General features: G+C 40.3%; 1 protein-coding gene across 9 annotated transcripts in view; it reads left to right on the top strand.

Moving 5' to 3' along the window:
• TTC6 (tetratricopeptide repeat domain 6) overlaps positions 1-23,362 on the top strand; it is a 154,058-nt gene extending 130,696 nt beyond the window's left edge. For 8 of the 9 annotated variants that reach the window (XM_030559234.1, XM_030559233.1, XM_030559228.1 and 5 more), the window contains 9 exons: positions 2,129-2,269; positions 2,960-3,073; positions 4,889-5,008; positions 9,476-9,549; positions 15,892-16,102; positions 17,953-18,105; positions 18,324-18,494; positions 19,930-20,155; positions 22,042-23,362. In XM_030559234.1, coding sequence (XP_030415094.1) covers positions 2,129-2,269; positions 2,960-3,073; positions 4,889-5,008; positions 9,476-9,549; positions 15,892-16,102; positions 17,953-18,105; positions 18,324-18,494; positions 19,930-20,155; positions 22,042-22,178 — 1,347 coding nt within the window. In that variant the 3' untranslated portion in view covers positions 22,179-23,362. The remainder of the gene's footprint in view (positions 1-2,128; positions 2,270-2,959; positions 3,074-4,888; positions 5,009-9,475; positions 9,550-15,891; positions 16,103-17,952; positions 18,106-18,323; positions 18,495-19,929; positions 20,156-22,041) is intronic. The other variant, XM_030559231.1, reaches the window with a different exon arrangement.
• The last annotated feature ends 3,841 nt before the right edge of the window (positions 23,363-27,203 follow it).

The raw sequence follows: 27,203 nt of genomic DNA, 5'->3' as shown, positions 1-27,203 counted from the left end.
AAAGAACTAGATAAATTCATGGAGAATAGATCCATCAATGGCTAATTAGCCAAGATGGGAAGGGATACAAAACCATGTTCTGAAATATCCCTAGCCTCTGTTTGCCAGAAGCTGGGAACAGATGACAGTGAATGGGTCACTTGATTATTACCTGTTCTGTTCATTTTCTCTGAAGCACCTGGCATTGGCCACTGTCGGAAGACAGGCTACTGGGCTAGATGGATGATTGATCTCAGCCAGTATGGCCATTCTTATATTCTTATGAAGTTCTTCATGTGTTAATCACTCTTGTTTATTTTTCCGCTGTGCTTCTAATCGAGAAATAATTAAGATTTAAGGATTTTGTTTACTTCTCTGTCTATACACCAGCAGCATAATTTCCATAAGAATACGTAGTGCTCTCGGTTTGTTTTAGTTAACTATTTGAAGCAAAGTGGCAGAGGGAGTTTACACATTATTTTTTGTTGTGTTGCACAAAACAGTTATTGTTTTGTTGCAATAGGGTGATGGATATTAAAAAATCTGGAGTACATTTTCCATCAGGTTATACCTGTGTTGCTCCCAATGGAGATGCAAAAATGTGAGTACCAACCTCAGGGCAAACTGTGAAAGAACCAGGACACAAACCCCAAATTGGTCATTAATTCTAAACTTAGATTTCACCAACCAACTGCACCAAGTGCAAACTCCTCAGGCATATTAACAGCCTGAAATGAAGTCGCAGACAGTCTCCTAGGGTCCTCTGGTCTCTCTTGTCACTCAGCTGAGCATATCTCTGCTATATATGGCCCTTAAGACCAAGAATTACAGCAATATTGAGGTTACGTCTAGTCCCAAAGAACCAGTCATTTACCCCAGATCATTTGTGCCTTGGATCTCACACAAAGGACAAAGCTTGTAACCAATCCTATAATAAACTATATGTAGATTTATTAAATAGGAAAAAGGTAACTAGAGTGTTATTTACAAGATTAAAGCAAGCGAATATAGACACACAAATGAATTACAGTCATAGGTTTTAAAAGGTAATAGAGGCTCTTCTAATCAGCATGCTCTTTTTGTCCTTTAGGGTTATTCCATGCTAACGGCTGATGATCTCTATGCCTAGAAACCTAATTGTCCCTCAGAGTCCCAGCAACATAGAGATCCTTAGTTCCTTTTGCTTGTGGTTTTGATTCCTGTCCTGCCATATGCTCTCAGCTGCAAAACTCAGCTGGTGGGAGGACTTCACTTGCATGACTCATCTTCACAGGGAGGAGAACAAAACAACAGTAAATCTTTAGACCTTTTGTTGACGATTCCTCAATCCAGATATAGGGAGTGTCCAGTTGTAAGAGCCAATCGTAGCCTGTCTGGTATCGATAGGGCTCCTCTTTTGGGAGGGGCATAATGATTTCTATAGGAGAGCAGCTCTTCACACTAATTAATGTCCCTCTCCTGTATGGAGAGTCATACAGTCACACAGGCTCCCACTACACCCATTCAAATACTAGATTACAATATGGAATACAGAGATTAAAAGGAAGATCTGCGCATGCAGCAACTCATAAGCATTGGACAGAGTCCAAACACTAAGCACTTTCTTATAATTCTAATATTTATCATATTAATATTAACCCACAAGTGAGCCAGAGAGATTCCAGCTATTTATCTGTCAGTGTTCATTTGAGACATGGGGACCTTGGTGTGAGCTGGTGCTTGGTCTGCCCAAGTCACAATAACAATTTATAAATGGTAATTTTTGTTCTTAAACGGCTTAGTAGTTTCCCTTTAAGGGATAACTTGGACATCATTAGTATTGTTTTGTTAAAGTCTGTTTTATTTGTGTCCTTCCTTTTGTTTTTGTTTTTTTCTTTTTGTATTCCAAAGATCATTTTTCTGCATTTGATTTTTATGTCTAATAGAATATAAGTTATTTCTTGTTTCAATATTCATGTTGTTTTCCATGATTATAACCAAGGTATCCAGTGTTCATTTAATTTGCTTGGTTTTATTACCACTATACTTAGAAGTTTTAAGTTCTTTATGAAAAGAGTCATTTCTTACCTTTACTCAGTGGTTGTCAAAAATAATATCAAAGTTTTGTTAGTATTTGTACTGCAACATGTTTCTGTCTTCATCTATAAAGGCATATTTAAGTCGTGCTGCTTACTATGGTAGCAAGGGAAGATATTCCAAGGCAATTCTGAATTGTAATGAGGCTATCAAAATTCATCCTAACAGTGTGAGAGCCTATCTCTACAGAGGAACTTTGAAATATCACAATAAGGTAGAGACATATTTTATCTTTTGGACGAAGTACATGAAATGTTTTTGTTATTCACCTGTAGAGAGAGCTAGAAGCTGGGGGACCAATGCTATCCAGGCTTGTGGGGAATTTCACCAATATAACATAATTCCAGTTTTCCCAGTGCCTTGGAAGCCACTTTGTGGGAGATGCTGTGGTTCTGGAAAGGGTATGGTGGGTTGGGTTGGTTAAGCTAGCTAGATTTATCTCGATTTTATCTCTCCAGAACTCATGGAGGAAGCTCGTATAAGTGAATTTGGCCACAGGAGCAACTGCAGCCCATAATAAACTACCCTCCATGTTAGGAGATGATACAAAGTGATCATGAAAGAGTCAAAGAGAGGGTAAAGAATAATATAACTAGATAACATTAATGATTGACTAAGTAATACAGCCATGATAATGACAAAAACATTAAGTAATAAGGCTCAGTTGTGCAGTCTTGGTCCAGTCAAAATCCTATAGAAATCAGTAGAAATCCTACCTAAGGGAAGACTGCAATAATTGGCCCATATTGACAAACTGATATGAGAGAATGCCTTCCAGTACTGATGAAGAGACAAGAAATGTAAAACTGTGTGGTCACATTTTATACTATTGTGTTCTTTAGGACAGAACATATGATGCTGTGAATTATACAGTGTTTTTATATGCAGTGTTTTTTATGTGCAGACATACAAAAATGCCATTGAAGACTTAACCAAAACTATTGACTTGGACAAAATCTGCATTTTTGCATATTACAACAGAGCAATCTGTTATCACCAAATAAAGGACTTTGGAAAGGTATTATGTCCTTTTATTCAAGAACACTTGATTATGCAGTTATTCAGAAATGCTAATAAACTGTTTCTGAACATTAGTAGCAAGCTTTCCTTTTTGCATCAACAATCCTTTACAACTGCATTGCTGTCAGTTGAAGATCTAAGTACCTGTTTTGTGGGTACGCTTGGATGTATACATGACAATAAATTTACTCAGTGAAGGCTAGGTTGAAAATCTGGCCTTTATATCACTAACATTTGCAGTGCTTATTTTGGATGTAGTGTTGTTCAGATTTATGCATTTCTGCTGTGATATGCATGTCACACACACATGCCCATCCACCCACCCACCAAAATCTTGCAGGGGAGTTCAGAAGGGGAAGGAAAGAAGGGGAGCATAGAAGCAGAACAGAGCAAGATTAAGGCAGTAATGGGTACTGTAAAAAATTGAGTCCATCTCTATCTTGTGGGATTGATCTGGTCCTGGTCCCCTGTGGCCCTGTCCTTATCCACTGCTCAGAGGAGCAGGATTGGGACAGAAGCTCCACAAAACCCACTTCATTTGGGAAAAAGACAGATGGCATGTCCACAGAGGTGGGGTTGGAACTTCATCACCATAGAGGTGGGACTTGGGTGTCAACAACCCCACAGAGCCTTTTGCTTGATTACTTCCTCCCTGCAGATCTTTTTGCTCCAGAGGGAACTGTGTTACCCCTATATAGCTTCTAAAGGTGCCAAAACATTACAACCCTGAGCTCCCTGCTATACTTATTTGCCTCTTCAGGCTTCCCAAATACCTGTTCCAGCCTACACGTCTTCAGTCTAGCCTTCTGCCCCCAATTCTCTTTGCTACCCAGAGACACCTCAGTCCCCATCCCTCACCTCCAAGGGACTACACAATTTTTCTTGTTGAATCACTATTCCAGTCCTTGAAGCCCATCCCAATAGGCATCAGGAAGTAGCAGAAATAGTATTGAGAGTAGAGATGACCCATCAACTCATGTAGACTCACAGGAATTAGGGATGGGAAAGACCTTTTAGATGAATCCAATGTTTGCTTAGTCTAGTTTTAAATGTCACTAGCAGTAGGATTTCCCCTGGGAGTCTATTGTACAGCCTAATACTATCAGGAAGCCTTTCATGATATGAAGGCCTAAACTGTCCTAATTATCCCACACTAGTTATCACTTGACTTCAGGCATCTACTTTATTTTCTGATTTAGGGTTGATGAGATACTGTCCAATTCTGATAAGTTTGTGAATTGATACCTGCATTTCCATTCCACTTATTCATGCCATTGTGCTCTTGACTAAGATTTAGTTAATAAAACTAGACTAATAAGACTTTCCAGTAGTCTTACATTAATTAATTTTCAGAAGTTTTTTAACTTTATATTAAAAATGCTTGATGCATCTAAATTAAGTTAAAAAATTAAAATAAAATTTAAACACAAATATGGGAAAGACCAAATTAGATACAGAAAGAATAGCAGTTTTATTTCTAAACATAAAACTTTTGTAGCCTCAATGCAGACTTAGTCTCTTTGCTATTGTGTTCTGCAGACAGGGGTATATCTAGGTAAAGAGTGAAGTACGGAGAGGTATAGGCAACACTGTGAGAAGAAAATAACTGCTGTGTTGTGTTCCTCTTTGTCATTTAGTCCCTAGTCCAGTATATGCTTAACTTTTAGCCTCTGAGTAGTCACACTGAAACAGTAGGACTACTCAGGTTATTAAAATAGGACATAAGTGTTTGCAGTATTGGAACTTTAGATTGTAAACTTAAGTATCATAGTATGCTTCTCAGTAAAATTAAATATTTGTGAATTTTTTTTAGGCTTTGAAAGACTATGGAATTATTCTTCTTCTTGAATCGAGTAAGGAAATTGTCTTGACAGTATTAATTAACCGTGCACTACTCTATGTGGAACTGGAAGACTACTCTAATGCATTAGAGGTAGAAGATTCTCTTTGTACATACAAGATTTCACATTTCATGTTTATTTTATGACTCATATAGCTGACATGAAGAATAATGTGCAAATTTAGCAGTATTTCTAAGGGCACATCTACACTACAAAATTCGGTCGGCTTAACTACATTGCTCAGGGCTGTGAAAAATGTGACAGGAATGATTTCAGCATGGGCATACTGCAAAATTGGGTAGTTTATTTGTTTCAAAGATAGATATCCTACATAGATGCAAGAATGAAGATGAGTACTTTTGTGATGACCCAGAAATGTCCCACTAGAAATGCATGGAAAAAGCCCTTCACACTTGGTAGACCTTGCATAGCAATAGCTGAAACAGAACAATTACTGCATAGATATCTGTCTTATGCTTCAAAATGTAATTAATCAGAGAGGCTCAATGGAGGGACTCAGATGGTACATATTTTGATGTGAAGTAGCTCCCGATAGGAGAATAGGGACTCATAGTAATGGGGTAGAACCAACATGATCAGGAAAAAGTGTTAACTCCTGAATGAATTTTAGAAAGACTGATTTATAAAATGAGAGTTGAACGTTAGAGACTCAAAATCCTAATGCATCCCATGTAGCTAAATATTTTCACAAGATTATATTCTTCCTACATGTAATTTAGAGAATCTGGTGTACAAATCAGTTTTGTTAGTGTTCTGCTGGAGGGAGCTTTCAGAGCACTCACACAGGAGCGCTGTCAGCTTTTTTGTCGCCCTAGGCAGTGGAAGGTCCCTTCCCCAAAATGCCACACCCCAAATGCTAGTGCCCTAGGCGACTGCCTAGGTCGCTTAATGGGTTGCACCGGCCCTGCACCCACATGTACTATGGCTATTGTGTCAGGAGGTAATCTTTTAGGTCTCACTCCTGGAAGATGTTTTCTGCCATGATCTAGCAAGAGAAACAAGGCGGATGAGGTAATACTTTTTGTTGGAGCAACTTCTGTTGGTGAAAGTGAAAGAGAAGCTTTTGAGCTACACAAATCTTTTCTTCAGGTTTGGGAAAGGTACTCAGTGTATCATAACTACATACACTGTGGAACAGATTGCTTATCATAAGTAGTTAACACATATTGTAAGAGACTAATCAAGGTGAAGTGGCCTGTTAAAACCTCTGCAGTCATAGGACAAAAAAGGGGGAGGAGAAGTTAATAGATTACAGATTATTGTAATAAGCCATAAATTCAGTGTCTTTATTAAGACCATGCTTTTAGTGTCTAGCAAAGTTATGTATTTAGGCTCCCAGGCCTATCTTTTGAAGGTATTATGTAGGTTTCTTTTGAGAATGAGGACTGCTAGATCAGATATGGAGTGATGGTTTTTTGAAAAGTGTTTGCCCACAGGTGATATGGTCTTTTTATCATTTTTCTATGTGAGTTCATTCAACGGCATAGTGACTGGTTTCACCCAAATTGTTGTTGTTGTTGTGGCATTTAGTGAACTGGATGAGGTACATCACAGGTTGTGATAGGCATGTGTAGGCCCAGGCATCTTGAAAGGTGTGTTGTGGGGTTCGTTGATTATAGTAGCAGTGAAGATATGTCTGCAGGTTTTGCATGTGTTGTGGCAGGGTTTGATGCTGCTTTGTGTTGATATGTCTTGGTCTGCAGGGAGCTTTCTTCTTTTGATGGATTTGGCAAGGTAAGGGAGTGGTTTGAAGGCCAGGAGAGGGGGCGTTCAGGAAAGATTTATTTTAGGATGTGATCCGCATAGAGTATGGATTGTAATTGCTTAATGATACCTTGTATGGCTTCCAGCATGGGCTGGTAGGTGACAACTAGGGGTGTGTGGTTGGAGGGTTTTTTTCCCTGTCTTGAGGCTTGTTGTCTTGGGGTATTTGGGTGGCCTGTTCCATGATGAAATCTACTTCTCTGGTGGAGTGTCCTTGTTTGTTGAAGGCAGTTTTAAATGTGTTAAGGTATGTATCCTAGACTCTCTTCTTGGAGCACAATCTGTGGTATGTGAGTGCCTGGCTGTAGATAACAGGTCTCTTGGTGTGTTTGGAGTGGTTACTGGATCTGTGAAGGTAAGTGTCATGATCCAGCAATTAGTTAAGCATGTGCACAAAATTAGTAATGTGAGCAGTGCCATTGACTTCATTAGAACCATTTGTGTGCTTACAGCTAAACACGTTTAAGTGCTTCGGTAGATTGGGACAGAATGTCCAGCCCTGTAAGGAATGGGCCTTTATTTTACAATATTTTAGTTACACAAGTAAAAAAAATTGTCGCTACAAAAGAGAGGTTTGTACTAACATAGTACAGTAACTCCTCACTTAAAGTCATCCCGGTTAATGTTGTTTCGTTGTTACGTTGCTGATCAATTAGGGAACATGCTCATTTAAACTTGTGCAGTGCTCCCTTCTAATGTCATTTGGCAGCCACCTGCTTTGTCCACTGCTTGCAGGAAGAGCAGCCCGTTGCAGCTAGCTGGTGGGAGCTTGGAACCAGGGTGGACTGGCAGCCCCTCATCAGCTCCCCGCTCCGCTAAGTTCCCTGTGCAGCAGCTGCCCAACAGACTAGCAAAATTGCAGCTGTCCCTCCTAGGGCCGGCTCTGGCTTTTTTGCGGCCCCAAGCAAAAAAAATAAAATAAAAATAAAAATGCAGTGCGGCCGGAGCAGCAAAGTGTGGGGGGGGGAACCCTGCAGCACGGCCAGAGCGGCAAAGCAGGAAAAAAAACAAAAACCTGTGGGGTGGCCGGAGCCAGGGTGCAGGGGGACTCCCTGCACTGCAGACATGCTCCAGTTAGTGGAGGGGAGAGGGACAGAGCGGGGTGGAGAGAGAGAAGGGGGGCAGCCAGGGCTTCAGTGGGGTGCTCGCCAACCGCTGCACCGCCTGCTGGGCGGGCTCCGAGCTGCTCCGGGCGGTGGGGAGGGAAGGACGTGGGCTTCCGGGCTTGCTGCAGACCTGGAACCGGCTGGGGCAGACGGAGCGTGCAGCCCGCTCCCAGCAAGGCACTCCCCTCCTCTGCACCACAGGCCCCTACAGCGTGGCCGTGAACCAAAAAAAAAAAAAAAAAAAAGCGGCCATGCTGCCCTAGGATTGAGCGGAATGCCGCCTCGTAGAATCTGCCGCCCCAAGCACGAGATTGCTCGGCTGGTGCCTGGAGCTGGCTCTGGTCCCTCCCCACAGTGCCATGTGCTGCTCCTGCCCTCTGCCTTGGAACTGCTCCCCAAGACTCCTGCTTGCTGTGTAGGGGGGAGAGGAGGAAGAGGGGGGATAATGTGAGAGTGTCCCCTCTCCCCCCTACTCCTGCACCTCGCTTACCCCATTTTCCATAGAGCAGGAGGACACATGACAGGGCTCAGGACAGAGGGAGCTTACTGGCAGCAACAGCTGCGGCCTCAGCAAGCTGATCTAATTAACAAGGCAGTGTACTTTAAGGAGAAATGCCTTATACTGTCTCTCATACACACAGTGTTTGTCTCTGTTTCTAACCCCTCATTTACATTAATTCTTATGGGGAAATTGGATTAACTTAACATTGTTTCACTTAAAGTCATATTTTTCAAGAACATAACTACAATGTTAAGTGAGGAGTTACTGTAGGACATTTCTGTACCTATGTGTACATCTCATTACAATGTCTATAGAGAGTGAGATATTTATTTTTTCAGTTTGAAGAGCTAGAAAATACCCTCTGAACTATTTTTCCATTGAGTGCATCAGTACAAGTGCTGTTGCAAAGCTAAACTGTTCCTGTCTATATGTTGATGGGAGGTGCTGTAGACTGTATAAAGCCTACTTTCCCTTGCAAGGACTTAAACTATTTCCTTATTATAAAGTTAAAAGATGTTTTCCCTATATCAGAAACATTGAAACAACGTTTTCCTTTTAAATCTCATATATCAAAACCACACAGACAAGGTATTTCAAATTTTGGTTAAAAGAAGAATTAGAAATCTCTAAACTAGTGATTTATAATGGAAATATTGACACATCTTTAGCTGGAAGCTTATGAACAGGATACTCTGACCAAAGAATCACTCAGTTTAATCCTATCATTTATTTTTAAACTACTTCAGTTTACTTGTTGACAAATACATTAGCAGAAGGGAATGAAAAAAGGTTATGTTTTTATTACTGAATTTTTTAATGAGATTGTGTATCAGAAAATAACATACCCTTTAATATGTATATTTAATTGCAATAATATAGGTGTTTCTGTAAAAATACTGGAAGTAATATTGCATCCAGCTCTGTAGGAAATACCCAGATATCAAATATATTGTCTGACTAGAAAGGCTATGTTCCCCCAAGACCCTGAGCATTAATTATGGAATGGAAAACAGTTAGTGCATTAACTCTCCAATTCTACTGAAAACATACTGTGTTCTTGTTTAGGTTTCATCCCCTTGTTGATAAAAAATTGATTTGCTAAGGCCACGTTATTGAAGCAAAACAAAACAATACAAACATATATAATTTAGTATCTTTTTTTCCAGGACTTTCAAGAGGCTTCATTGTGTAATCCAAGAAATAGTGAGATCTATCAAGCTATTGGAATCTGCTACCACAGGTATGATATGTGGTTTGGTATGGCATAGGGTAGGAGAAGAGAAATAGAGGGGGAGCTGGATCATGTTCCAATGTATCTTTTAATAACACTCTGAATGAGGACTGGATAAGAGAAAAGGAAGAAGGGAAAGAGAAAAGAGAGATGAGTGGGTGTCAGTGCCGGCTCCAGTGTTTTTTCTGCTATCGGCAGCACTTCAGTGGCAGCTCTACCGCCGCCATTTCATTCTTCAGCGGCAATTCAGCGGCAGGGACTGAGGGACCCACCACCGACCTGTGGCCGAAGAGCTGGACCTTCCACCTCTTTCTGTTGGACGCCCAAAGCACCTGCTTGCTGGGCTGATGGCTGGAGCCGGCCATGGTGGGTGTTTGTCAGATTTACCACTGATGTTCCAGTCTGGGATCATCCATTATCTGGCAATAAGACGTTTATAGTAGCAGAGGAAAAAAAAAAAGACATGACTGAAAAAGTGAAGCTGAGAAGGGAACCAAGAGGGATGAAATAGAATGAAAGGTGTGAGGAGATAGAACAGAGCCAGTACTGCCTGTAATTGTGGCACCATGTTAGTGTCTCCATAATTTTAGTAGTGACACAATTTCCATTCTAAGTCTATGCCTCTTCCTTTTTACAAAACCACCTCTGACTTTTTAACTTGAAATTTTTCATGTTTAGTCTCAGCTAGCAGAGATATATTCTGAAAGCTTGAATTAAACCTATTAATCATTTAAAAAGTATATAATTTAGAGGTATTAGAGTGTACACTTAAGTTATTCTATTTTATCACAATGATAATCAGTAAGAATGGTAAGTCTCTACTTTTTAATGTGGAAAGGAAGGTAGGTTATAGTGTGATGTTGGTTGATGAACTATGTATTAATTTACTCTTATCTGTTGTATTCTAGGGTCTTCTCTAGCACCTATCACTGTATTATATAAGTGCTGCTTAGGCAGTCTTTGGGTGGGCATATTTGAGATCTGTCATCATGAGTCTTGCCCAGCTATGGCTGATTTGTGCTGCTCTGGTGGTATAACTGGCTCCCTGATTCTCCTTTGTCAGAGGAGTCCTGAGAGAGCATAGACCTGACACAGTGGCACTGTGTTTTCTGGGGTACCCAGGTACAGTGGGTATGACTGGGGTGTTCCTATGACTAAGGTATCCCTATGACTAAGGGATCCTCAACTTCTGAAAGAGCTTCTCAGGGCCCATTATCAGCTAATGCAAATTAGAAGCTGTTCTAAATTGTGTCTCGATGCTGATCCTATAACTCCAGAATCAGGGAGTCCCCCTCCCTTGAGCTTACATGAGTGCAAAAAGGGCCATCTCAGAGATTGGCACTATGGTTTTAATACAGATTTTTAGTTTTAAAAAATTATTTAGATTTATAACAAAATCCTTGTCCTGAATCCTTGTAGTTGCATTTTAACCATATCTGTTAGAGCTGTTTCTGTGTAGTAAAGAATTCAGTCTGTGCTTCTGGTAGAACATGGACATCTAATATATCTTTCAGTGTCTCCTTGGTAAAATGACTACACACTTTGGCACAATCTTGATCTCCATACATAAAAGAACTTTTGACATAAATTAGAGCTCCATGCACAGATTGTTTGCAGACCTGATCCCTTTAAAATACATTGATTTATGTCACCATCTGAGTACACATTTTTGCCATATGCAGATAGGGTAAATATGTTTTGTATTCATATGTCACTGTTAAAGGCCTAGCTGCACCTCTGTCTCTTTTCTGGTCTTTATCAGTGCACCTCCTCAGCTGTCAGGCCTCCTGCCTTTACCTGTTTTGGGGTGAAATTCAGCAGTTCTCCCACTCTTAGCCCAGACCCTGGGCTACAGTATCCTGTTTGTTTATGGTGCTTACCCAGAAGGTCTGACACAGTTCAGGCTTATGCAGTTCTTCCCTTCTGGAATCTGTGACCAAACAACCTTATTGTTTTTTGTGCAGTGGCAACAAAGCTTTTAAAGATTTTTTGAAAAATAACAACAAACACTCTCCACACATGTCCATCTTATCTAAAGACTTACCATCCCCATTGGTAACTTAGGCAGGCCTATCTTTTTCAGTGGGATCTTTTGAATAGGTCTGGTTCCCCCCCCACCTTCTTCTTCCCTCAATAACTAGTGCCTCTTTCTTGAGAGAGTGACTCTTTTTATTCCTGCTATTGTTCTTTTGTTCTTCTTTGTTTGTCGGCCTTTTCCTGCCATGATCAAAATCAGCTTTATAGGTTTGCTGAAGACAGAGGCAGAATCTTTAAAGCACTAATAGTTTTGTCATTGCCCCTTAACATCTCGTGTATGTTTGCCAAGAGGTGGCATCTTGAGCCATTCTTTTCTTTCCTGCGTATTTTTCCAGACTCTAGTTGCATTAAAACAATATAGCCGTACAGAAAACCCATGTTCAGGAAAGATGAATTCAAAATGGAACAGGTGCAGAGACGAGCTACTGGTATGATCAGGGGAATGGAAGACCTATCTTACGAGTGGAGACTTGAAGAGCTTTCTTGTTTAGTTTAGCAAAAAGAAGTCTGAGAGGGGATATGATTTATCTCTATAAATAAAACAGCAGGGGTGGGGGTGGGGAGGGAAAGGAATACCAGGAGCTATTTATGACAAAAGACAATGTTGCCACAAGACAAATGGGTATAAATTGGCCATGAACAAATTCAGGCTAGAAATTAGAAGATTTATAACCATCAGTGTTCTATTCTATGCATCTGAAGAAGTGGGCTATAGCCCACGAAAGCTTATGCTCAAATAAATTTGTTAGTCTCTAAGGTGCCACAAGTACTGCTGTTCTTTTTGCAGATACAGACTAACATGGCTGCTACTTACAAACTCATCAGTGGAGTGAGATTCTTAAACAACCTCCCAATAAGAGTTATTGGAGGGAACAACTTAATTAGTGTGAAGAGAGAGCGATTTTATGACAGGGTTGCTTGTGATAGTAGGGGGCAGTGCCCAGTAGCCCTGGGGCTCACTTCCAGTTTATATATTATGTTCCCAAAAGCTCATGCTTCAGGTTTTCAGCCAGCCACCTGTGGGGCTAGGAAGGGACTCTCCCTCTTACTCCCCAACCCAATGTATTCTTTTCTCTTTTATCTCCTTTCTTTGAAGCATCAGGGATGGTCACCACTGAGATGGATGCTGGACTGGGTGGGTCAGGGCTCTGAGGTGGCACCAAGCATTCTCATTCTCTCAGGTGCTTGGCTAGCTAGTTCTTGCTCACATGCTCCAGTTAAATTGATAATCATATGTGGAGTTGGGAAGGAATGTTCCACCAGATCAGGTCAGTGACCTGGGTGGGTTTTCATTTTCTTCTGTCCCATTTAGGTGCGGCTCACTTGCCATATTATGTGGGTGTATCTCACCTAATCATTTCCATGCCATTGCTGGGGTCTTGGGCATTGGTGCACCTCAATTCCTCCTGTTCTCTGCCTTTGGCATATAATAGTCTAGTCTCCTTTAGACTTTAATACTGTAGTTTAATTTTGGTTGCTGGATTTAGTGTGTGGGTGGTGTCGGTGGCCTATGTTATACAGGAGGTCAGACTAGATGATCTGGTAGTCCCTTCTGGCCTTAAACGCTATGACTACAAAACACCCAATAACCAGGCCAACATACAGTATTTATAAATTATCACAGGGAAGCTCCAAATCCATCACATCATCTATACTAATAAGAAACACGTAAGACATCAAGTGTTGGTTTTGAGCAACAGCTCCAAAAGGTTGCTTTAAAGTTACTAATATTAATATATTTGTATTGCCGCAAGGAGTGCCTACACTTTGCTTTTTTGGCTCCAAATTTTCCATGGATGCTTATACTGTTTTAGCTCTGGATTAGCACCAAGGGGAGGCCTAATGTAGCCTGGGCTCCAGGTGGCTACCAATGTTTTAAGTATTGTGTTGTCTAATCCTGCCCAGCGCAGGTCTGTGCAACACAAGGCTTTGAAATGTTAGCTGACACCAGAGCTTTGTCTATACTAATGCTCCCACTATTGATGGCACCAGTGGAGCTGAAACTCTAGTGCCAACGCTGCAGAATGAATTTTAAGAAAATATTCCACACAGTGGACAAGAGTTAAGGGTGAGGACAGTATAATCATTGAAACGTCTTTTGTAATCATAAAATGAAAAGTTTTCCTGTTTGGTTCGCATTTATTTCCCCTTTACATTTTTTTTTCTTGGAACTTTGGGAATAATGACTTCGAACTATGCGGTAGTGGTTTCTGGTCATTTTCTTGTGGTTGCTAGGAGGCAACATCCCTTAGGCAGCATATGTGACTCATAGACAACTCATGCCTCTTGATAATACTGCGGGGGGGTACAATCTAAAGGGGAGGACACATGACTGCCCCATGTGTCTCTTCTGCCCAGCAACCCCCCTGCCCTGTGCCCAGCCTGAGGCTGCTGCACTCTACCTGCTATGCCAGAGTTTCCTGCAAGGGGCAGGGAAGGGAGGAGCTCTGTCCTTCTCCCACTGCACCTCTCCCCATCTCCACACACCCTGGCACTTTTGGCCGCTCTCTCTGGCAGCCAGGCCTGGAGAGCAGGATGGAGCTACTTGTCACACAGCTGAAGCTGGCTAATGTGGGTTGCTGACTCTGTGCAATGTGGCGGCTTCCTGAGCAAGAGCCTGGCTGGGGCGGCAGCCCACCCCACTGTCTCTGCTCCCTGCCTAGGCTGAGCTGCCAGGGACAGGGGCTGAGTGAGCCGGTGCCTCCTCACTCCCAGCACGTTTCTGACTTGCTTGTCCCCTGTCCCTAGCAGCTGGGCCCAGGCGGGGAGCAGGGCCACTGCCCCAGCCAGGCTCTTTCTCAGGCAGCTGCCACATGGTGCAGAGCAGTGATCTGGACTGGCCCCACCCCTTCCACTCTCCGCCCAGGCCCAGTTGCCGGGGATAGAAGGCAAGTGTACTGGGGGATAGGTGCATCTGGAGAAGGGAGCCCCTCTGCCTCCCCCTTGGCAGGCCAAGCAGAAATCTGGGGTGGCACTTGACCCCCCATGTTCCCCCCCACATGTTGCTTATGGTGTAACTGGTGCCAGATTTGGCAAAGCAATAGGCTTGTTATACATGTGATTATAAAGTTACTTTGACAAATCATAGAAAATGAAAAATCTCCAAGCGTCTATACATGTGTCTCTGTGCACCAAGTAAAGGTCCTCCTCTATAAGCACAATAAATCAAATGTTTCAGTCATACACATTACCTTTCTTAAATAAATAGGAAAGCATGCTTGAAGAGTTTTACTCTTGAATGCTGAAGATCAAATTCTGTGCTTTTGGATGTATGTGTTCATAACAAGTATTTTGATGGATCTCTGCCTAGGACAGTTGCACAAAAATGTGTGGCACAGCAAGGAACTGAACCCAATTCTCGAGTCCCAGTGCCTTAAATGCAATACTATCCTTCCTCTCTTTTTATTATTTGAGAGTTTTGTGCTCACCCAGAGCTGTGCAGTCATATCAGAAGGCACAGCACTTACCCCAAAGAGTTTACAGTATAGTTTAGAAATAGATCAAACAGTTCAGACATTTTTAGTGCACTGGGAAATTGTATTTGTTGAGATGGTGCAGATGTTATAGCTGAAAGTCTTTGCATAAAGTGTATTTGAAGGAGAAAAGGTAGTCTGAGGAACAGAATAAGTGGGAGTCTTGATGGGCATTGGATCAGGACTAAAAAGAGGGAGTCAGTTCCAAATTTTACAGATTGATATGAAGAAGGGGCAGAGATGAGATTGGGAGAAAAATGAAAGGAATTGGTGAAAGTGAGTCTTGGAGGCGTGAAGGGAGTAAGAGGAAACAGGAAGAAGAAGGTTTATGGTAGAAGTAAACTACACTTGGTTGAAACAGCTGAGTCTGAACAGACTGGCACAAAGTGTGTTTAGTATTGAAATTGGGCTGTGTGAGTGGATCAGCTGGAAATCTGAACCTGAACAAACCAAGCTACATTGGAATCTGCTGAGTGTAATCCTGGCTCCACTGATGTCAACAGGAGTTTTGCCATTGACTTTATTGGGGACAGGATTTCACCCAAAGTGTTTACAAGCTCACAGACTGACAGCATTGGCCTCTGTAATAATTAAGGAAAGGACTGTGCATGAAGAATTAATCATAGTCATATTTTTTAACCATTGTCCCTAAAAACCAGGATTAATGTACTTTCTCAGGACAGATTGGGGAAGTGTGCACTGCCAGTGCTTTCTGTTTTGTGGATGAAATGAGAACCTACGTTTCTAGAGCTGTAAATCTGGCTCATTTTGTTAGCAATTAAAATCACTGATTAAAAAAAATAAATAAAACACTGACCATCAAGTGTATATTTATTTTTAGACTTGAGCTGTATGAAGAAGCTGTGAATTCATTTACCCAAGTGCTTAAACTAGATCCCTTTTCTCTGGATGCCTATGTTGCAAGAGGAAATTCATACATGGAATATGGTCATGAAGTTGGCAACACCCAAGCACAGAAAGACTTCCTGAAAGCACTGCATCTTAACCCACAGTGTGTGAAAGCCAGAATTTGCTTAGGATACAATTTACAGGTAATACACCAAAGATCATAGTCTGTAATATCCTGTGACAAGCCATTATTTTTCATATATAAAATTGTTTAGTCCGTACTCCATACATAGTAATACTGTAAGTTAGTTAAACACTATTCAGCCAGATAAAATAACTTGTATCCTTAATGGAACCCTTTGTTACTCTCTATTTTTTCCCTGCTCACTTTTAACTATCCTTTTCAATTAAAGGGATAGGCTGCAATTCCATTTGAAATGTGTCTGTGCTGCATCTTACTTGATTGGTGGATTTACAGTTGAGTACCAAGAGACTTGATCTCCTTAGTCAGCCCAGAGAAAAATAGAGTCGTACTGGTAATCATGCCTAGATACCTTGTATGGTATTGTAATCAATAACACTAGACACCAGGCTGCTACATACAAAGTGACTTAGATATTTTTGGTGAATCTATGTAAAGGAAAATCTTGTGTGTTAAGTCAATCCAAAACAAAGTGTTAAAAAATGTAGTAAGCCCCTTCAAAAAGGGCTTATATATAATGAAATCTGAAAATCACTTAGCTATACCCCAAAAAGAACAATCCTGCATTAGCAAAGTCATGTATGAATTGACATATTGTGTGTTTTTCTCCTCTCTAATTCCCATGATTTTACAACATTGTTACTATGCTTTGTTGTTATATTTATGAGTTAATTTCATGCCTGTGTAAATGAGGGACTAATTTTATCAGCCTGCATCAGGTTTACTTGGGTAGACCATGTGCAAATTTCCTCACACAGCTCTGCCAATATGTTTTAATTCTAATTAATTGTTTGCACTGTGCTTTATAAAGTACTAAGTACTGCATGTTATCATCAGTCTTACAAAGCAGCCTTCCTGACATTGTTTTCAGTCATACAAGGAAGTCTCTTTCAACAACAGAGTGCTGGTTCTGCTGAATGGATCCAAATTGTGTGACTGTTTCTTGGGGAATCAGATAAGATTACTAAATTTATTTGTACTTGGTCAAAATTCAAATCCAGGTCTTCCAAGGTAGAATGTTAGTGAACCTGTGAATCAGTCATCAGAACTTGAAGGAGTGGGGTCTAGCCATTTACTTCTCTCACATCTTTCTATTCCCCCTCACTCAACAGCTTATCCTGCCCCATGCATATTTCCACCCCTCTTTTAGTCTCACATCTCTTACTCCTCCATAACCAGTGGGGCTGGGCCTACTTCCAGCCTGGGGATAAAATATCAGATCACTTGTCCATGGGCAGCTAAGACCTCAAATTTGGCTACATGACAGTAAAATATAGCTGTCCCAATGTTAAGGTTATAGGCTCATATTCGCAAGTAAATAAAGGTGAGATATTGTTGCTGTCTAACAGAATTTCTGTGCTTTCTTCATATACTGTTTTGAACAATTATGATGGTGTTTCTCATTTTTATTCTCTCGTATTTAGTGAGTGGCTCTCACTAGGTCTAACATATTTAGTTTTTGATAGTGTGTAACCCAATGATTATTATTGTTATTATTTCAATATCTCCAGGGAGAGAGGGTCACGACAAGATATTCTGATGTTATTGTGGGAAGGCAGGTGCATAGAAATGAGTCTTCACTTCATTATATTATCATACAGGGCCAGAAGCCCAGGTACAACAGCAATTGCATGTGTAGTTTCTGCAAAGGTAGCATGTAAATGCAGTGGGTGTGTGGATATCTAACTAGCTATTTGCATGCATCTTTTTCCAATTTGTGCACAAAATTAAATAACTGAATGTGGCAACCTAGAGGCATGTGCAATTTTTCCATATGCCTATAAATTCTGAAAATATGGCCATTGGTATGTGGTATGTTTAATAATATTCATATGTTAAAACTCTTTTTAGGCCTTTGGAAAGTTTCAGAAAGCTTGGAATCAATTTACAGTTGCCATTGACATTGATCCAAAATGCCATATTGCCTATGACGGACGAGCTGTGATCTCTCTTCAGATGGGTGATACTTTTGCTGCATTTCAAGATACAAATGCAGCCCTAAAGGTAAATGTTGGTTTTCAATTGATTTATAAATACGAACCTGCTATTATTAGGCTACTGAATAATGCACATAAATTTGAAGAACTGTGTATGAATAATTGTAGATTTAGATTAGGAGGTGCTTTCTATTTGTATATGTTTCCTTTAAAGAAAGAGTCTTGTTATTAATGTAGAAATGTGGACTTTGTTCAAATAAGAGTGCATATATTATTACATTTCAGTTCACTACCACTGCTCAGCTGCTTACAAACCGAGGTGTCATTAACCAGTTTATGGGTTACTTAAACTGTGCTATGAAAGATTATCAGCAAGCAATTTCCATCAACCCTGGCTATGCTTTAGCCTATTTTAATGCAGCAAATATCTACTTTCATCACAAGCAATTTTCACAGGTAGGTCTTATGTTCTATTTTCATACCATTCTTAGAACACTTTTCCTTGACTAAGGAATAATGTCATTGATACAAATTAGTGTATAAATGTAAGATTTTCCTTGAATCTTTTAACGTTTAATTTAATAATTTAGCTGTACTCTGATACATAATACTACTATGTTCTATTACTGCCCATTTTATCTGACGATCTCAAAGTGCTTTACAAATATTTGTGAATAAAGACACACACATTTTGTAGATGGGGGCCAAAATCTTCAAAAATTCCTAAGTAATTTAGAAACCTGAATCTCACTGACTTTCAATGAGACTTAGGCTACTGAATCAGCCAGGTGCTTCTGAAATTTTTGCCCTGGAGACAGGGGCAGCTCTGTGTTTTTTGACGCCCCAAGCACAGCAGTCAAGGAGCCTTTGGCGGCGTTTCTGCAGGAGGTCGGCCCTGGTCACTTGTATTCGGTAGCGTTTCTGCGGGAGATCCTCCAGTCCCGCGCCTTTGGTGTACCCGCCGCCGAATTACCACTGAAACCGCGGGACCAGCAGACCTTCTGCAGAAATGCTGATGAAGGCTGCCTGACTGCCGCCCTCACAGCAACTGGCAGGCCGCCCCCTGTGGCTTGCTGCCCCAGGCACTTGCTTGTTGGGCTGGTGCCTGGAGCCGCCCCTTCCTAGAGACTAAGGCAAAGAGAAGTCAAGTAATTGTCCTAGTTTACAGTAATTTAGTGACAGAGTGAGGAGTAGAACCCAAATCTCCTGTCTCACAGGCCTATGCTTTAACTACTAAGCCAGGTTTTCTCCCTGTTGTAATACCCTCAGAGTCTGAATCACTCCCTTCTGAAAAAATACTCTGGGGAGGGCCTGAGGTAATCAAACACCGAAGTTCCCCTTGCCACATTTTCCTAGTAAGCTCTTTGGAGGCAAGGACCATTTCATACTCTCTGTACAGCCTCTAACATAGTGGGGAATATGGTTGCCACCTGTCTGGTTTTCACCTGGACAGTTTGGGTGTCCAGGTGCCATTTAACAAACCCTGATGTCTGTTTTTTTTTAAATCGGGGGTGGAAAAGGTGGAGCAGGGGTGGGTTCTTGGGGGAAGATATGGAGCAGGGCCAGGGCCTTGGGGGAAGAGGCAGAGCAGGGGGAGGGGGCTTGGGAAGTCCAGTTACCAGCCATTAGAAAGGTAGCAACCCTAAGTGGGATCCCAATCCTGATTGAAGCCTTTGGGTGTTACCATAGTACTACTAATAAATAATATTAAATCATTCTGTTGCGAACAGCCGCTGCATTCTTCTTCTCAGTGATCCTTGCAAAAACCTTGTCATTCTTGCATAAATCCTGTGGATTTCTGCTGCCTTGATTATTAATACAATATAAAAATATATACAGCATTTCAGAAGTTTACATGGTGCATAATATCTTCATTTTATATATTTCACAGGCCAATTCCTACTATTCCAAGGCATTACAGCTTGACCCACGGAATGAATCTGCAGTCCTGAATCGAGCTATTACAAATACATTATTACAAAATATTGAAGAAGCAAAAGAAGATTTTGAGAAGGCAATTTGTCTCTGCCCTTTCTCTGCAGCAGTGTACTTTAACAGGGCAAACCTCTATAGAACATTAAAGCAATATGAGCTAGCTGAGAAGGATATTTCAACAGGTACTTTTTGTTTAGTACCTGGCATAGTTTCAGTTTTAATAATAAAACAAATTATTTTGCCTTTATTTCACAGTTCAGAAAGTATTAGCAACTATTTCCATTTATGTGTTTAATATATTTATTTAAGTTCTTAACTTCTATAGGAGTGGCTATGAGATTGAAAAGGGAGTTTGTAATGAAAATGCCAGCTAAAAATTACTATTGTTTTTCTAATGAAAATTAACTAGTAGAACTCAGCAATATTTTTTTTTGGCAAATAATTTTATTTGCCAACAAATGCAGTTTTGGGTCAACAGAAACAATTTGTGAATTTGAGTTGAATTTGACTAATTAATTGTGGCCGGAAAAAAAACTTTTTTGAAAAAGTCTAAATGTCTCCTTTCATTGTTTTCAAAATTAAACATTTTGACTTTTTGTTTTTAAACAAAGCTTTGTTTTGAATGTATCTAGATTTAATTACCCCTCCACAAAGGATTATAACTCAAAAAGCCTAAATGTGTGGGGGGGAGGGAGAGGGAGGGAGGGAGTATTTATTTATTTATTTATTTGGATGGGGGAGATGGTTGCTTTGGTTAAAAAAAACAAAAACTATTATGGGTTCACCCTAAATGAATTTTTTGAGAGGGGGAGGAGGGTTCAGTTCAGCCATGAAACCAAAAAATTCAATTATCTGTTTATTTCCATTTCCTGATTAGAAGAAAATGTGTCATATGTAATATGTACCATAGCAGCTGAACTCTGAGTTGTAGCAGAAAGATGTGAACTCATGCTACTCTCACAAACTCTGAGGGCATCTGAGTTCATTACCTACTCAGTCACTACTGGTTTAGCCAATTACAGATAAAGCTTTTTTTTTTAAATTAATTTTATAATATATACATAGAGCTAAATTTCATAAATCCCACATTTGTGTGTGCAAACCAGCTAAATGCATCCCTGTTTCCACCCATCTTTAACCACCCCAGATTCAATTCCTGTCTTTTGATCTCAGCTACCAAAGCCATGGACAGGTTGTTTGACCGTTCCTAAGATGAAGTTACTTCATTGGATTTTGATAGCAATGTCCTTGAATCACAGCCCTATGCAAACTAGAGTACCATTGTTATGCTACTATCTGTACTTTGAACCAATTAATAGTTGATTGCAAGTGCAATAATTTTTCCACCAACAATAAATATGATCAAGTCTTACTGAGAAGTTAACTGGTACACGCTTACAATATAAGTTTGTCTAAATTATATTAAAACATGACTTGGGTTAAGATGTATACAATTCCTTATTTTCACTGAATTTTTTCCATTAAAAGTAGATTTTCATGATGTCAGAACAGAATAATTATGAAATCTTGTCTAAGGAATTGATTACTGTAAAATAGGGAGTTTGCTGGGAAGTAGACTCTTTAAACAATAGATTAAACACTTGCCAACAGTTAGTTATTTAAATACCTTTGAACAAAAGGAAATCTGACTCTGAGACAATGTGCATTGCTGGCACCAAGGAATAGATTGGTAATGGTTTCCTACTGCTTGATTTTTGTTTTGGTGTTGACCCTGATTTGGGAGGGAGAATGTGGCTTCTGATGCTTTAGCAGTTGCTAGAGTCAGATTTATAAACATGCCAGGATGATATCTAACATCAAGAGGAGAAAAAGGAGAGTCAAAGGGAGACAGTAAGAGTGTAAGTATCTTAACAAAACTACTTAGCTCCTGCTATAAAAATAATATGAATTGGATATATGTATTTCCTTTTGAGAGCATATGGGTTTTGAAATATACTTTGTCTCAGCTTTCAGATGGGCTTTTGGCATGGGCTGTTTTTTATAATAATAATCCTAACAATCTTTTGAAATTGAAAAATGCCTTAACATTTATTTTTCATTTTTACAGCATTGTCAATTCAACCTAATGATGCTTTGATGTATAAACTTAGAGCTGATGTTCGTGGTAAAATGGGATTCAGTGAAGAAGCCATTGCTGATTACAAGCAAGCAATCAGCATTCAAGAAATGATCGATGCAATGTGAAAAGATTCCAGATCCTGCAAAACATGATAACAAGTTAGGTCTATTTACAGAGATTTGCCTTATTTAAATGAGAGATATTTGTTTAATTACATCTCAAATACTATTTAGAAGAATGTATTATGTTAGCACTAGGCTTGACACAAAAGGTTAGTTTTGTACACAAGAAAAAATTGTTAATGCTGTAATAATCTGTCTTCATTTTTAGATGAATTTCTGCATGTTATCTTTCTGAATAATTTAATTGCTTGATTCAGTGCAAAAATTGAACAGAACTATTTAAGAACAGAATGCTAACATTAAAGAAGTAATTTCACAAAATGAACATTAGATTTTCTTTATTGATTGGCACCAAATGGCAGCTGGAGAAAGAAACACAGACAAAGGAATAAATATAATCGGGGAAAGCCTCATCTTTATTTACTTGGGTCCAATGTGGCGTTAAATGGCAAAATAACCAATATTTAGGTTTGGCCCCCTTTCATCCAACCCTTAGGATTCAGCCCACCTCTGATTCCTCTCTCCCAGTGAGAGGGAATGAGCGTACACACAAAGTGTACCTGAGTCTTTGCTGATTTCAGGTCTTCCTTTCTACCTTAGGTTAATATGGTCCACCTGCCATCTCTTGGACCTCTTACACATTTGCCCCTGAGAGCTGTGCCCTTTGAGGTTCTTACCTACACTGGACACCAGCTATAAATTGCAACAAAATTTACAAACTCCACTGGTTAAATTTACAATGTGTAAATTACTGTTCTTTCTCTATACTAACCTAGAACAGGCCCCAGGATGCTGATGATGATCTAGTCAGACCCATTGCAGTATTGTACATAGTTTGAATTGTATTTCCCTCAGTTAGAGGATGGGGGAGCAAAGCAGCAACAGCAACAGGATGGCTGCTGCATGCCAGTGAGAACTGTGGTATATGAGTGCTAATCAGCTATCCCTTCCTCCTACAGTCCAGCAAATGGGTGGCAGGAGGAAGGAGAGAAATCTGTCCTTCCCTGCCCTCTCCAATCTCTGCACAAGCAGTGTCCATGTGCATTATGGGCAGGGAGGGTGTGGGGCAAAGTTCAAGAGCAGCCAAGCCAGCCCCTCCCTTATTGTGGAATGCTCATGCTGTTGAACAGAGAGGGAGGCAGGCAGGCAGGCGTGCGTGCGTGCGTGCGTGTGTGTGTGTGTACACACTGTCTGTCCCCCAAAACACACTATCTCTCCTGCCCCTATACACACACTCCCTGTCACACACTTTCCCCCTCCTACCTCAGTTGAAAAGCAGCTGGCAATGCAGTAGGATGCCCATGGAACAATGGGATTGGCAAACCTGCATCATGTGACGCTGTCATTGCAAACCCTTCCCAAAGCACCCTGCAGCCAGTTGCATGGTAGGATTGCTACCCCAATGCACTACTCTCTTTGCCATTGTGACAGCTGCTAATGTGGAGCACAGTGTGCACGTGCAACAGCGGTTTAATTTCAGTGCTTTAGTAAAAGTGGTATAACTTGTTGCGCAAAAACATTGCAGTGTAGGCATACCCGTACTCGAGTGTCGTCAAATCCCACTGTTGTCCCTGCACTCCCACTGAGGAACAACTCTTGCAAAGTCTGATATAATGAGAGTGACTGGGTAGATCAAAACTGAGGTCTTTAAAATGTAGAGACAGGAGTTCCTAAGAAATATATTGTATTCCATTTCTTTGAATATTCATGACTGATATCACACTATTATATTTTTAAAACAATATTTATAAATAATTACTAATGTTCCTATAGGCTGCTGGAAACATTCTCCGTTTAGGCATCTTAGCCTTCTAAATTTAGAAGGAGCAAAATTTTGGAGGCAACCCTTATCTATTAGGTAATAAATATATCAGCTAAATATATTTTAATCCTCTTTTTATAGTAACAGCTTCCATGCTTGTCTTATTTAAAATCCACAAGAACAAATTGGTCTAAACTGGATATGAACAAATTCAGGCTGAAAACTAGAAGGTTTCTAACCATCAAAGGAGTCAGGTTCTGGAACAACCTCCCAATAGGAGTTATGGGGGAGAGAGAGCTGGACAATTTTTTGAGTGTGATTGTATGACAGGGTGCTTCTGATGGTGTGGGGCAGGGTTTGGCATCCCTAAGGTCCCTTTCGCTTTATGTCTCATGTTCCTAAAAGTTCATGCTTCAGGACTTCGGACAGTCACCTGTAGGGATCAGGAAGGGATTCCACCCCTGTCCCCCAGTGTATTCTGGGTTGTTGGTTTTTTTGGTATGCTTCTTCTGAAGTGTCAGAGATAGCCATGACTGGAATGGGATACCGGACTGGGTGGGTGAGTGCTCTGAGATGGCACCGAGCATTCTCTCTCTTAAGTGCTTGGCAGGCTGGTTCTTGATCACATGCTTAGGATCTAACAAATAACCATATGTGAGGTCAAGAAGGAATTTCCCCTCGGGTCAGATTGCAGTGGGTTTTGGTGTTTTTATTGCCTTCCTCTGCACCATGTGGGTGCAGGTCACTTGCTGGTATTATCGGGGTATATCACACTTAATCAATTCACTGCCTTGCAAAGGCCTCAGGCATTGGAGCACCTCCATCTGTCCCACTCTCTACCTGTGGCACATAATAATTTAGTCTTCTGGGCTGTAATATTTTGGTCTAATTTTGGGTTGCTGGGTTTAGTGTGTGGGTGCTGAGTGGTGCTGGTGGTCTGTGATATATAGGAGGTCAGACGTGATGATCTGGTGGTTCCTTCTGGCTTTAAGTTTTATGACGGTGACAAAACAAATGGTGAAACTGTTGCTTATTCCAATGCAAGGAAAAAAGGATTTTTAAGTATGAGTTAAATTTAGAAATAACATGTAGAACCTATAAAATATTAGCTAGACTTTTGTTCCAGTAATCTTCAGCAGATACAGTCCACATGATGGACAACTGTTGTTTTTAATCGGTGAAATCCAAGCTCCACTGAAGTAAATGGTAAAACTCCTATGGACTTCAGTGTTTCAGCTGTACCAATACGGTGTCTCTTTGTTCTGTACTGTGGAACTTCACGATACAGAGGCTCTAGAATATTAGAAGCATAATACTTGATGTCAGCAGCACATCACCATGTATAGATAGTTTAAACTGGTTTCCACTACACTAGAGCTTTAAATAGTGGACATTTATTTGATGGAGAAGCTTTGTCTTAAATCTAAGAAAGAATATATGCCAGAGAGGTAAAAGTGGCTGTCAGTCTAGTTTATTAGAAAAGGGGAAGCTCAAAGAGCAATTCCTGCCTCCAACTCTGCAGTAATAAATGGGAGATTTATAGTATTTCTACAATAGTCTGTAGAATTCTTAGGTTTCTGACAGATGACAAAGTCAAACAGTTTTCTCTAGAGTTTGTAACCTCAATAAAGATAACTCCTGAGACTGACATTACAAAAGACAAACTCTTTGTGCCTATAGGAAATAAATTATCTGCCCAGCAAATTTGCTAAAACATCATAGTAACATAGCTTTCTATGGCCAGTTCTACTCTTCAGAAGTTTCACTTTCAGACTCAGTGACAATAGTTTTTTTATTACTGGTTGTTTGCTCAGCCCAGCATGGGCATGCTCAGTTCTGGTCACTTGGGGGGGAAGGGAGTTGCACCATTTTCTTGTTTGTTTTCCCTTCTCTACAATCTCCCTACTCCTACTTTACTTCCTTTTGAAAAGTTGAATATTGAGTGATGGGATAGAGACCGAATTTGTGAAGGTAATGTCCTCCATCCTCCACTCCCCCCCTCTGAGTTTACAAAAAGTGTGAGTATACTTGTGCCCCTATTGGTATGTACAATTATAATGATTGAATATGCAAATAAGGTTATTTTGCACTTAATTAACCATATATACACACATTCTCAATGTAACTGTGGTAATGGGGTGTACAAATAAACATTCAAAGGTATTTTTGCATGTTTTATGTTACCGTAACAGCAGTTTTTGGCTGGTGGGATGTTAAATCATATGTGATATCATAGCCTTGTCCCTTCTTACTCTCTTCCTCCTTCCACACTCCTAAGAAAGGCTCAATTATGGGTCATGAGATTGTGACAGTCTCCTTGAGAAAATTGCAACATTAAATCAAAGTGAACAGAACACAAACCTTTCCCTTGGATGTTTTCTTTGCACTATCCACAGTAGATTTTAAAAAAAATGTAGTCTTGCCATCACCTTGGAATGAATATAGACATGGACATTTTATAAGCTCTTTGATTTACATTTAAAAACTCTTAAACCAAACACTATCATTTATGATTAACTGGACAAATCTCCCTTTGCTTAATATTGGCAGGTTCCAGCTATTTTAAATAATGCTGGCTATGTGCCCTGTTTTTCCATTTGTTCTATCCTTTATGGTAGTTACTGTAGATTGTACAAAACCTGAATACTGAAATATTTTCACTTCTATAATTGGCTGAGTAATGATTCATTTCAATACATTTAATCTATCACACAGTACTAGGGGGATGGGTTAGCCTTCCTATTTCTATTTTCTGTATTTGGCATCGCTGCCATATCACTGACAATTAAGGAAGTATATCAACGGCCTTTAAAATTAAACAGGAAATAGTTGATGATCTTATTTGCACAATAGAGCAGCAGTTCTCATATTGTGTGTTGCCATCCCAAAGTGGGTCATGAAGTCATTTTAATGGGGTTGCCTGGGCAGGACTGGCATTAAACTTGCTGGGGCCCAGGGCAGAAAGCCGAAGCCTGAGCAACTTAGCTGCATCGGGCTCTTTTGGTGTGGGGCTCTGGGCAATTGCCTTCTTGCCACCCCCTAATGCTGGCCCTCTTTCTAAGCATTTTTTATTTAAAATATTAACTATTCTGGGGTCATGTAGTGATTTTTGTTGTTAGGAGGGGGTCACAGTGCAATGAAGTTTGAGAACTGCTTTAACAGGGCATTAAAACCTTGAGCTACATGAATCAAAGCTCACTGGCTCATTTGAAGCAAAGTGGCAAGTTTCTGGTAGCTCTCAGGTTCTTTTTCTTCAGCTCTTATTT

The sequence above is a fragment of the Gopherus evgoodei genome, chromosome 4 (genome assembly GCF_007399415.2).
Source record: "Gopherus evgoodei ecotype Sinaloan lineage chromosome 4, rGopEvg1_v1.p, whole genome shotgun sequence".
In the NCBI taxonomy this organism is placed as follows: Eukaryota; Metazoa; Chordata; order Testudines; family Testudinidae; genus Gopherus; species Gopherus evgoodei.
This window is presented reverse-complemented; position numbering and strand designations above follow the sequence as displayed.